At 46.0% G+C, this 13,048-nt stretch overlaps 1 protein-coding gene across 3 annotated transcripts in view; it reads left to right on the top strand.

The window, feature by feature from the left end:
• STK10 (serine/threonine kinase 10) overlaps positions 1-9,172 on the top strand; it is an 82,864-nt gene extending 73,692 nt beyond the window's left edge. For all 3 annotated transcript variants that reach the window (XM_005298050.5, XM_065555897.1, XM_008179536.4), the window contains 5 exons: positions 265-389; positions 3,546-3,734; positions 4,871-4,996; positions 5,387-5,500; positions 5,616-9,172. In XM_005298050.5, the coding sequence (XP_005298107.2) occupies positions 265-389; positions 3,546-3,734; positions 4,871-4,996; positions 5,387-5,500; positions 5,616-5,756 (695 nt within the window). In that variant the 3' untranslated portion in view covers positions 5,757-9,172. The remainder of the gene's footprint in view (positions 1-264; positions 390-3,545; positions 3,735-4,870; positions 4,997-5,386; positions 5,501-5,615) is intronic.
• The last annotated feature ends 3,876 nt before the right edge of the window (positions 9,173-13,048 follow it).

Genomic DNA, 13,048 nt, shown 5'->3' on the forward strand with positions numbered 1-13,048 from the left:
GCAATAAACAGCCTTGCCAGATCCTGCCTGAATGTTTAATAATAATGCTTAGCGGTTTAATCTCCAAAGCGCTTTACAAATACGAACCAATTAGGCCTCATAATTACAAGAGACAATTCACAGATATGGCTTGCAACCAGGGCCTCTTGGAAAACAGGAGAAGGTGTATGATTGCCCCTTCATCTGCTTTACTGCTCCGAGTAATGGGATCACTAGAGCTCAGGAGAAGAGTGAGTGTGTGTTAATTTCTCTCTCCTTCCTTAGACCGAGAAGCCTCCATCTGGGAACTAGAAGAGCACCACCTACAGGAGAAACACCAGCTTATCAAGCAGCAGTTGAAGGACCAGTATTTCCTCCAGAGACACGAGCTGGTCCGAAAGCATGACAAGGTAAGAGAGTTCAGCCCTTTGTGACCTTGATCCCTTCTGCTGCCCAGCAAGGCAGTGAGCTGCTGCCTGGAACTTGCCCCTGGTGGGTCTGCAAGGAGTTGTCATTCCCACTCTTTGAACTTCATGCCCCTGAAAGCGAAGGGAATGGGGAAAGAGGGATGGTGGTTGTCGCAGGTGGGTGGGCGTGTAGCAGGACAAGGAGTGAATATCAGCCTGTTTTGTTGCTAATATTTGGGATCTCTTCCCTGTGCTGTGTGAGTGTTGCCTCAAGGAGAGAGGCATGTGCTTAGAGATCTTAGACAATGAGCTATTTCCAGAAAGTCTCTGATGTGTTGCTGGTTTACAGGATGGCAGGGGAATTGAAAGTATGAAATAGTTGCATGAAAGCAGCAGGGCTTTGTAGTTAACCTGACTCACTTGAAATTCTTCAGTAAGATGCCTGTGGCCAGGCTTGCCGAATGAAGATTCTAGCTCTTCTGTGGAGAAGATCCCAACTCCCACCCTTGAGGGACAAGGCTAGCACTGCACCCGTGTTTCTGCTCCTGGAATGTTGCCATGATACAAATTACCTGGGGAGCTATCTGCTCAGATTCTGGCTCTTTGCATCTTGCCCATGATCAGTTGTGTCTTCATTTCTCCCTTTGTGATGGGAAGGGCCCCATTCCCACCTGGAGCATGGGGAATAGAGACAATGGATTTCAGGAAGGCAGATTTTGGTAAGCTCAGAGAGCTGATAGGTAAGGTCCCATGGGAATCAAGACTGAGGGGAAAAACAACTGAGGAGAGTTGGCAGTTTTTCAAAGGGACACTATTAAGGGCCCAAAAGCAAGCTATTCCGCTGGTTAGGAAAGATAGAAAATGTGGCAAAAGACCACCTTGGCTTAACCACGAGATCTTGCATGATCTAAAAAATAAAAAGGAGTCATATAAAAAATGGAAACTAGGACAGATTACAAAGGATGAATATAGGCAAACAACACAGGAATGCAGGGGCAAGATTAGAAAGGCAAAGGCACAAAATGAGCTCAAACTAGCTACGGGAATAAAGGGAAACAAGAAGACTTTTTATCAATACATTAGAAGCAAGAGGAAGACCAAAGACAGGGTAGGCCCACTGCTTAGTGAAAAGGGAGAAACAGTAACAGGAAACTTGGAAATGGCAGAGATGCTTAATGACTTCTTTGTTTCGGTCTTCACCGAGAAGTCTGAAGGAATGCCTAACATAGTGAATGCTAATGGGAAGGGGGTAGGTTTAGCAGATAAAATACAAAAAGAACAAGTTAAAAATCACTTAGAAAAGTTAGATGCCTGCAAGTCACCAGGGCCTGATGAAATGCATCCTAGAATACTCAAGGAGCTAATAGAGGAGGTATCTGAGCCTCTAGCTATTATCTTTGGCAAATCATGGGAGACGGGAGAGATTCCAGAAGACTGGAAAAGGGCAAATATAGTGCCCATCTATAAAAAGGGAAATAAAAACAACCCAGGAAACTACAGACCAGTTAGTTTAACTTCTGTGCCAGGGAAGATAATGGAGCAAGTAATTAAGGAAATCATCTGCAAACACTTGGAAGGTGGTAAGGTGATAGGGAACAGCCAGCATGGATTTGTGAAGAACAAATCATGTCAAACCAATCTGATAGCTTTCTTTGATAGGATAACGAGCCTTGTGGATAAGGGTGAAGCTGTGGATGTGGTATACCTAGACTTTAGTAAGGCATTTGATACAGTCTCGCATGACATTCTTATCGATAAACTAGGCAAATACAATTTAGATGGGGCTACTATAAGGTGGGTGCATAACTGGCTGGATAACCGTACTCAGAGAGTTGTTGTTAATGGTTCCCAATCCTGCTGGAAAGGCATAACAAGTGGGGTACCGCAGGGGTCTGTTTTGGGACCGGCGCTGTTCAATATCTTCATCAACAACTTAGATATTGGCATAGAAAGTACGCTTATTAAGTTTGCGGATGATACCAAATTGGGAGGGATTGCAACTGCTTTGGAGGACAGGGTCATAATTCAAAATGATCTGGACAAATTGGAGAAATGGGCTGAGGTAAACAGGATGAAGTTTAACAAAGACAAATGCAAAGTGCTCCACCTAGGAAGGAAAAATCAGTTTCACACATACAGAATGGGAAGAGACTGTCTAGGAAGGAGTACGGCAGAAAGGGATCTAGGGGTTATAGTGGACCACAAGCTAAATATGAGTCAACAGTGTGATTCTGTTGCAAAAAAAGCAAACCTGATTCTGGGATGTATTAACAGGTGTGTTGTGAGCAAGACACGAGAAGTCATTCTTCCGCTCTACTCTGCTCTGGTTAGGCCTCAGCTGGAGTATTGTGTCCAGTTCTGGGCACCGCATTTTAAAAAAGATGTGGAGAAATTGGAGCGGGTCCAGAGAAGAGCAACAAGAATGATTAAAGGTCTTGAGAACATGACCTATGAAGGAAGGCTGAAAGAATTGGGTTTGTTTAGTTTGGAAAAGAGAAGACTGAGAGGGGACATGATAGCAGTTTTCAGGTATTTAAAAGGGTGTCATAAGGAGGAGGGAGAAAACTTGTTCACCTTAGCCTCTAAGGATAGAACCAGAAGCAATGGGTTTAAACTGCAGCAAGGGAGGTCTAGGTTGGACATTAGGAAAAAGTTCCTAACTGTCAGGGTGGTTAAACACTGGAATAAATTGCCTAGGGAGGTTGTGGAATCTCCATCTCTGGAGATATTTAAGAGTAGGTTAGATAAATGTCTATCAGGGATGGTCTAGACAGTATTTGGTCCTGCCATGCGGGCAGGGGACTGGACTCGATGACCTCTCGAGGTCCCTTCCAGTCCTAGAATCTATAAATCTATGAATCCTTGCCCACCAGGCCATGTCATGGACTCAGAAGGGAGCACATGGAAGCTCAGACAGGTCTGTGTCCCTGTTGTGGGCTGCCATTTTTTTTCATCTTAACCTCCATCCCCCGCTTTTCCTGTGGCCTGTTTAACATGTTGTTTTCCTACAGCCCTAGAGAGGAGCTTTTGTTCTAGTCACCAATGCTGTGGTGTTTTCCACCGTTCCCTAGCACAGTAACCACCCTCCTGCTCTCCATCGGCCTGACTTGCCTTTTCTCTCTGCTGACCTTGCTTTCTTTCCTTGCTTTGCTGTTCTAGGAGCGAGAGCAAATGCAACGGTATAACCAGCGAATGATAGAGCAACTGAGGATTCGGCAGCAGCAGGAGAAAGGTCGTCTCCCCAAAATCCAGAGGAGCGAAGGGAAGACCCGCATGGCCATGTACAAGAAGAGCCTCCACATAAACTCCAGCGGGAGCATGTCAGAACAGAGGGAGAAGATAAAACAGGTCAGGCTCACTGAGCCATGTGGTAATGCTGCAGAACACATGGGCTCTGGAGACTTCCCCCATGGCCGAGGGGTGGAGCACTGCACTGCTTTGCAGGCGACATAGCAGTGCTAGAGGGAAATGCCAGCCATCTTTCAACAGTAGTGCACCCTGGGAAACTAAGGGCAGCATTGATGTGCCCTGTGGGAGGAAAGCAGTGGTATAACTTGTCGATCCTCTGGTAACCCATGAAAGCCTGTATCAAAGTAGTGCAGAGTCCTGCACTCAGGGAGGGATTTCCAAAGGCGACCTTGACCCCTTCTGCCGCCCAACAAGGCAGTGAGCCACTGCCTGGAACCTGCCCCTGGTGGGTCTGCAAGGAGTTGTCATTCCTACTCTTTGAACTGCGTGCCCGAAAGCGAAGGGAATGGGGAAAGAGGGATGGTGGTTGTGGCAGTGGGTGGGAGTGACTTAGAGCAAGTCAGTGGGACATGTGCTCCTAAACCCCCAGAACCCAGCCATGTCACTGCGGGTCCCGTTATAAGGGGTAAGGGAAACTATTTCTCCTGTTAAAATTAATTGACCACATTCATTAGTGTTAGGAGCCTGAGGTGAAAACTGCTCCTCAGATCTGGGGTTGCTGCTGAATGCCCCCAGCTCGTCCAAACGCTCAGAGGATTTTCAGTAGAATAACAGCAGCTTAACAGGCCTGCTGCAGGCCCAGCAGCTTAACAGGCCTGCTGCAGGCCCAGCAGCTTAACAATGAAGTGGATCATTTCTAGGATGAGCTCTCGTTCACATGAAAATACTTGCATGTGGGTACTATATGTCCACATGGGTCTAGGATGTTCTGGGGCAGCCTAGGAGAGTGCCAGCAACCACTATATTTAGATCCATAATAGGTTTATTTTAACGTTGTTCAATTAAAAGGGCATTTGTTTTGATCACTGGCTCTTGCCTGACTCTGTGGAGTTGGGGCTGAGTTTTGAGCCAGGTTGTTTTGAATGGGTTGTATATGGATGTCACAGTTAAACTGAGCATTTAGGTGTCCCCCACCTTGGTTCTTTATTCCTTTGATGGTGTCAGCTCATTAACTTCTTAGCCAGCCTCTTCTCTTGGGTGACTGAGGGTATTGGGGGCGCTGCTTTCTGTTCCAGTTTGCTCAGCAGGAAGAAAAGCGGCAAAAGGCAGAGCGGCAGCAGCAGCAGCAGAAACATGAGTTCCAGATGAAGGAAATGAGTGCCCAGTGTGAGAGCAATGCGAACGAACTGCAGCAACTGCAGGTAACGTCACACTGAGGCAGAGGTGCACGTATGCAGTCAGATGTATAGGCTGGGGGGGGAGGGGAGAGCATCATTCCACTAGCATTACCTGTACGGAGGAGGGGTCCTGGCTTCTGTGAGAAATATGGTTGTGGGAACTGGCAGTTAAGTTTGACTAAAGGTGCAATCTCCCATCTGTTCCTATTAGAGGGTTCCCTTAAACACGTCGTCATAGTTCAGAGCTCTGAGCTGCCTAAGGTTCAGCAGAAGTGGTGTAAAACCATAGGATGAGCATGGGTGGAGAAGGGTCTCCATTTCATCTGGGGCATGTAGGTAGGGGATGGTTCTAGTGTCTGCTTGATACAGTCCATCCATAGACTCCTTATACCTTCTTCTGGCTGTTTTATTTAGAATGAGAAGTGTCACCTCTTGGTGGAACATGAGACCCAGAAGCTGAAGGCCCTGGATGAAAACCACAACCAGCATCTGAAGGACTGGCGGGATATGCTGAGGCCACGGAAGAAGGTAACATTCCCTGCACGCAAGCCGCTGAAGCCTGGTTGGCTGGCAGGGGCTGTCTCAATACAGTGACAGCATGACCACAAATACAAATCTCTTGTTTGTTCATTTTTGCATTAAGGCTCTGGAGGACGAGCTGAACCAGAAGAAGTGGGAGCAGGAGATGTTCTTCAGACTGAGCGAGGAGGCAGATGGTCAGACCCCAGTGTCCCCAAACAAACCTGTCAAGTTCGTTCCCTTCAGCTCTGCAGAGTGCTCATAACGCCTGGATCCGGGCGGGCCAGCAAGCTAGCTGGCACTCGCTCTACCTTGATTAGCTGTGGGACAAGCAACTCAGGACTGCTGGGACCCTCTCACTGACACGCCAGCCTCCCTCAGGGCAGTGCCCTTCCGTCCCTCTGCTCTGCCTGAGAGAAATGGCCTCCTGCCACTTCTGTCTGACACTGGGAGATCAGCTTGATTCTGAACAGAGGTGGCATTTCCTGGGGCTGGCTCGCATTGCCAGAAGAGCTGCAGTGACGCTCCCTGCCAGGAGAGCTGGCAGGGCTGTGCCCGTGATCCTACTCATGCTGTCTGCTGAACTCTTTACCCCGTGGATGAGCCTGGTGCCCATGCTATGTCCAATCCTAGATCGGAGCAATAAATGCTGTGGACATGAGGTGTTAGGGGCTCTCAAACACTGTTCAAAGTGGTTATTTAAACATTCCTATTCTTTGTGGCTACCTCCTTCCCCTCTTTGTTGTCAGGGCAGTGGTTGGGTGCAGTTTGTCAGCATTAGCATTGTGTGATGCTACCCTGGCCTCCTGGATCCGTGAGACCTACAAGCGTTCAGATGGTTTTCTTACAAAATTCAAAGCAGAATTCCCTGTGTTTTACTGTGGTCTCCATCTCCCCTGGTTGCTCGAACGGGATTCAGCAGTTTTTCCTCCCAATTTAAACCCTGGGGGACTAGCTGGGCTCCCCCACTGAAATGTCTCTGCTTCTCCTTTGTTTGCCCTAGGAGTTGATGTTAAATGGCACAGCTCCCCCTCAGGTTCATAGTCACTCTGTGGCACTCGCTGACCCCCACCCTCCCCAGGACTGTGTGGGGTATGGTGTCTAGGATCACACCTGGCTGTGCCACAGGGCAGTATGAAGCATCACAGCTAAGCTGCTAGGCCAGCCTAAAACTCTTGCCTCCTAAGAAAGGTTATGGTTGGAAGGAGGAGCAGGGAGAGGTTCATGGTTTTACTCGGTTCTGCAGTTTAATACCGAGGTGTCAGTAGTGATCATGTGCCATTTGTATAGGGGGGTTACTGCTTCCAGAAAATACGTTTATCAGCCCTCAGAGCTGTGCACAAACTGGAGTTCAGAAAGTGCTGTGCATTTTTGGAGCATGTAGATTACCCAGCCAGACCTTTGCAACACAAATTACTTGCTGCAAAGCTTGGTTTCAAAGGATTAAAACCAACAAAGACCTAGCAGTCTGGCTCTTAAATTGGTGATAGGGGAAGATGCAATTGACAGCTCCGGCTGGCTTTTAGCTGTAAAGAGTGACTTCTTCCAGAAGTGGTGCCTAAGCTCCTTAAGCAAAGACCTTGCAAAGACTTGTCACGACTTTCTCACATTCTCCTGGCTTCCTGCCCAGGGTTGGGGTTGCACAAAACTAGATAGGGCAGTTGTACCTCAAGTTCTGTCTCCTTTTTTCACCCATGTCCACACGATGCTGTGAATCAGAGTCTCTCTCTCTCTCTCCATCCCCAACACACACAGATTGGCACCATGATGGTCTACATCTCTGTTTAATTGTCACGAATGCATTTTGCAGTAGCGACTGGGTAAGAGTTAAGATTCCCTTATCCAAGCCTAGGCACTGCCAATTCTGAGAAGTCCCAAGGTATCTAAACTGCAGCCAGTCTCCTTATACTGTTCCAATCAGCAGAGTAGCAAGTGAATATTGTGTTTCCGATACAGCCGTTTTCTGATTTTGACAAGAGCACAGAGCTGCCGTAGGGCACGGGGTGTCTTGATATGTAGCATCCTCTCCCTTGTGGGACTGTCTGATCACAAAACAGCATGTGGTAGCAGTTAGCTTTTGCTTCCTTTGGTCTCTGTACCACATTGTCATTTTATGCTTAGATCGTATCTTCCAATCATGGGATCCTTATTAAAAAATATTCCACCTAAGAGCAACTGTGTCATCATCTCAGGTGATGTCCCGAGACTCACTAACTCTGCTATGTAGCACCAGCTCGAGGAGACACGTATGTTAGCGTAGAATCCTAGATACATGGGAAGTTGAAAGACTTTGCAGCTCAAAGGTGTCAGTTTCGAAACACCTTTATACCAAAGAGGGGGACATTTCCTATCCATTTAGAATTTTTAAAAAGTATCTTTCAGTTTCCTGAAAACTTGCGTCCTCTTGGCTGTTCTGAGTTCCCTATGAAATTAAAGGTATTACTGTTTTATTACTTGACTCACAGTAGCTCCGACAGACTGACCTGGGCAGCCAGACATACATAGAGGAGGCTTGACTGATATGTCAATGGAAAAAGAAAGGCACATAGAAGAACTGCATAATTGGTTGTAGCATCTCTCCAAGCACCATGCGTTCTGAGACCTGGGGTCCTCATTTTTTGTTTTTATTTTTTTTACTCACTACTAAGCACCTTTTCCAAAATGGCTAGTTTACCTCTATCTGCAGTATAACTGGTCTATTTTCCCTAAGTATCAGCTGTGCCTTTATGATGTATCCTCCTGTATGGTGATGTTGCCTGTCGGAGTCAATGTAGGAATGAAGGAGGTGAGTTGTCTTTGAAGGACCTGGGTTGACTTGAGCCTTCTGATAGTGTTAGAAATGTTTTACAGTAGCCCTGGGGCCATTTCTTGTTCAGTCTTGCTGCTGTAAATTTAGAGGAACTCTGTGAAATCACTGGTGTCCCTGAGATTGGAATCCGCCCCTTCATCTTTAATGTGTATGTGACCGAAATGTTAATCATTGGAAGGACTTTCTGGAATACCTACACATGAGATACTATTCCAGTTTAAATCTTTATGCTGGAAATACAGAGAGGAGGAAAATGTCAAAGCAGGAACCGTATTCCAGACAGATGCTTCTCAGAACTCCATGCCAAAGAGTCAGTCAGATCTAGACTTACTCCTAGCTTGGGCAAGAGTTTGATTTGTTTGTTGTGCAGCAGCGATGATGGGGACAACTTCTGGGGGCTTCCAGCTTGAATGGGATATGCCAGCTCTTTGTAAATCAACAGTCATTCACTCATTAGTTAATCTTATTGGTGGCTAGAAACCTGTAACTTAGTTGCCATTTTCTTAACCTGGGATTGGGAACTCTTTTTTTCCGATGCCGTTTGCTGCCTCTTGATTGCTGTACGGTGCACTGTAGCTTTACATAAGTGCAATACTGATCTCTAAAGGGAGAGCAGTGAAGTGCATGTTACAGTTGCAACATTTAAAGGAAGCTTGTTCTTCCTTTTAAGGGCCAGATTTTTCCCCCCTTTGGAAGTAACCTCTTTTTTCTAAGGCAAATAAAACCAACTTATTTTTGTCTGTTGTGGGAAGGGGATGTCATTTTTATGTGGCTTTGAATAAAACTTTTTTTGGAAATATTTTGTAAAGTGTCTTCAGTGGGGCAGCCACTCTGTGAATAATAATCTAATAAAGTAACAAAGTGAGAGACTGGATTTGTGTCCAACGTTCTATGTACTCTCTGAACTTGGCTTCAGATTGGCAGAGTTAGCCTTCTGTTCGTATACTTGGGTTTAACTGTGGGAGGGGACTCTGTGATACCTGTTCTGGGCTATGAACCTTGCAAAGCAGAACTTCAATTTTCTGAATGCAGTTTGCTGCTCTGAAAATGCTGTCGCTGCATGTAGCAACTTCGTATTAATGGATCTCTGCAGGAAAGCTAGACCTTCTCTTTTAGATCTCAGCTTCAAGCTATAACTCTTCTAAAGTCCTTGCTGACGTTAATCTAAAGATAGTTAAAGAGTGACGCTGTTTGGCAGAGCGAGGAATTGCACTTTCAATGGGACTTGTATTCTGCCTTGAGCTCGTCAGTAATAGTAATAGTGCTATGGCACCTTTAGTTTTGAGGAGCTCAAAACCCTTTACCAACATTTGTGAATTGGCCATGCCAACTTCTGATGCTGCATGTGGTTACATCTGAGACCCAGCGGTTAAGTGACTAGTCCTAAGTCACAGAGTTGGAATAGAACCGAGATGGACTAATGCCCAGTTCTCTGCCGTTAACCACTGGACCATGGTTTCAGCTTTTGCTGGGGTGGACTTGAGCTTTGGAAACATCATAAGATTGTGACACAGCACACCTCTACCCCAATATAACGCTGTCCTCGGGAGCCAAAAAATCTTACCGCGTTATATCGAACTTGCTTTGATCCGCCAGAGTGCGCAGCCCCGCCCCCCAGAGCGCTGCTTTACCACGTTATATCCGAATTTGTGTTATATTGGGTTGCGTTATATCGGGGTAGAGGTGTACTTATTTCTTTACTGGGTTTATTCAGGAGGGCTGTCTGTGGCTTCTACGCTACTTACTTCTCCAGTCTGCTCTGTCTAAATGTTTCTGTCTGTAACAGGCCGCAGGGCCTGTTTAAACTTCATTTTTTAATAAATGTTGCTATAAATTCAAATTATAAACCAGTTGATATTATCCCCTTGGTGCCTGAAGTCTGGCATCAAGCGGGAGGAGGGGCTCTCAGCTGAGACTGTATAGTTTTATAATGGGAACCCGATGTGCTCCAGTACAATAGAGTAGGTGGTGGAAATAGAAAGCAAAGCTACTTTGAAGAACTGCCTGTGCGTTGATGTCTGAATAAGAGTTGGGGATAATGGGCCCCAGAGGAATAATGAAGAGATCAGACACCTCTGGGTACATGCATTTAATCTCTGCCCATGAGAGGCCTAAGGCTGGAAAGGCAGGAGTTGCAGCTCTGCTATCTTGGTCTGTAGGATGGGAACCCTGGCAGAGGTTACAGGAAGTGAGGAAGAAGGGGTAGCTCCACTGCCAGAAACAGCGCTGCTCTCCTTAGTGGGTGCAGTCAGAACTCCCCTTCTTGTTTCAGTCTACTCCAGCCATTGGCTAGAAAGGAACCTCAAAACAAATGCGACTGAGAGCTGATTGGGCGATGAAATGCCGCGACTGAATGAATGGTGTTGCACTCTTGTCTTCTCAGCTTCAGAGACTGGAATCTGCAACCCTTCAGCCAACATGACCAGTTCATGTCGTTTTTATACCTGCAACGCCATGCTGAGAACAATGTAATCGCAAATAGAGACTCCCTGGCTTCCCCTTCCATATAATATAGCTACTGCCAGCAGGCAAATGCTCCAGTAATGATGTGACAAGCACCAGAGTAGAAGAATCTAGCAAACTATCTTATTTTTAGCTGCACCTCCCCACCAGGGCTGACAGTCTCCTGTCCATTGCTCAAAAATCATTTTTCCTAATCAGCTTTCAGATTATGCCAGTGTAGAATGGATGATCCTATAAGATTATCCTCGCTTAAACTGTACCTCCTGTACAAAAACCTGGATCAGATTTAAACATCAGGATAAACTTATTTTTATGAAAATGCTGAAAGAGATCTAGTGGATTTTTAAAAATACCCTTATCTACCTCCCTCCAAACACCAATTAAAAACTAAGCTGTTGGCTGCACAAAAACCCTATTTAGAGTAACATCTGTCTTTTTTTCCAAGTTCTTACCAGACTTGAGGTGTTGTATAGTAATTGGCCCTACAGGGACAGGGTGTCTGAATCTTGTACCTACCATTTACACAATTTCTGCCTTTCCTTGAGCCATTCTTGAAGGATATCCTAAGACAAACGGTGCTGTAGACATTTGGTTCTGGAATAACTTCTATCTCCCTTCTGAATGCTAAAGGCTACTGCATTTAAAGGATCCCATTTACAACTACTGCATTGTTAACCACATAAATTCCTTGAAGACCAACTAGTTGGTGCTCAGGTCAAGTCAAATCTCTGGAGTCTGCTTGTTTTTCCTTTCCTGTACTTTCCAGTAGTAGCATGAAACATGTCGCTGCCTCTTATTATTTTTCCCTGGGAGATGTTGTTCAGTGACATGAGACTTTCCCTCTGCTCTCTGTGGGTGGTGGACGCCGCTCCTTTTTCATGCCAATGACAAACCCTCTGTGATTGCACCCATAAGAAATCTAGTAGAGCTCATCTGGTAAGTCAGTCCCATGTTCTTTGCAGAGGGCAACTCGCACTTCCTCCATATGCCCATTAGGTGGTACCCGCATTATAACATTGGGCACGACAGCCCCGGAGTGCAACTCTAATGCACATCTTTGTGTGAGAAAATATAAAACTGGAGCTGGTCAATTTTGATGGATGTTTTTCCTGTTTCTTGACTGTATCTCATTAAGAAAAATCACCCACAACTGCTTTGCTTACATTTAGCCTCTGTGTTGCTTCTCACAGCCCGTAGGGAATTCCTGATGCTCCCCTTCTCCCTTCCTGGTGTGTCACCCTTGGGGTTGCCACTGATTTCCTATCTGGTAGAGGACTGAACACCAGAGCCATAGAGCCTGCTTCTCCAGGGCTGTTCCCCTTGTGATATCATACCTGTGCAAAGTGGGTGCAGCCTGGTACCATTCTGACCTGGCACTGTTGCACCCACTCTACTCGGGCAAAAATGATAATCCAAGAGTCAAGGCAGTAGATCAGTCCTCTTGGCTTTGGACTTGACCCTGCCTGTCCTGGTGATTTCAGTCAGAGTGACAGGTGCTCAGTACTCAGGGCAAACTAAGAGGGTGTGGCTGTTGGCCAGGAATCTGTTGGGATCCAGTCCTGTTAGTATGCTGTAAGCATTGTTCTACCACACACTTGCTCCAAAACATGACCACTTAAAGTGGCACTGTGGTTGTGTTTGTAGATTTGGCTAGTACCTTTGGTGGGAGGTGGGCGAAAGAACTGCCTTGGGGTTGCCATTAGTAAGGGAGAACCAGGGACACACACACGCTTAGAACATACCTGTAACTCTGCAATCCCTACAACAGTGGATGGATGGAAAAATACCTGGTGCCCTGCCAGCCAGACCGAACAGTGTTCCATTGCAGTTTAGAACTGAATCTGGAGTACTGCTTCCAGTAAATCATTGACACCTGAAGAATGAGTAGGATGTGATTTTTTTTTTTTTTTTTTTTAACAGTTGGGGCTTATTACAGGAAAAGGCACAACCCATTTGCTATCTTCCTGTTAGATTAATAGTTTACCAAGAATCTTTCATCTTATTCCAAATTGCTGGACTCTTCACAGGAAGAAGGGGTGGACATTGGGGAGATCTTGACTTTTCAGACCTAGAGGTGCAGAAGCTTTTTTGTGGGGTGCTCATGTCGGACTTAAACTGCAGCCTTACTTTAAACATGAGAGATGTGATCATCTGCTCCTAAATTTTGACTGTGAAACTTTTCCTCATCTGGTGCTGCTGTTCTAATACCCCATCTGTCAATGCAGAGGTATAAACATAGGTATGGCCAAAGCAAAAGACTCCTAAGCTCTAACCCTGACTTATGC

Source organism: Chrysemys picta, chromosome 8 (assembly GCF_011386835.1).
Source record: "Chrysemys picta bellii isolate R12L10 chromosome 8, ASM1138683v2, whole genome shotgun sequence".
Classification (NCBI taxonomy): domain Eukaryota; kingdom Metazoa; phylum Chordata; order Testudines; family Emydidae; genus Chrysemys; species Chrysemys picta.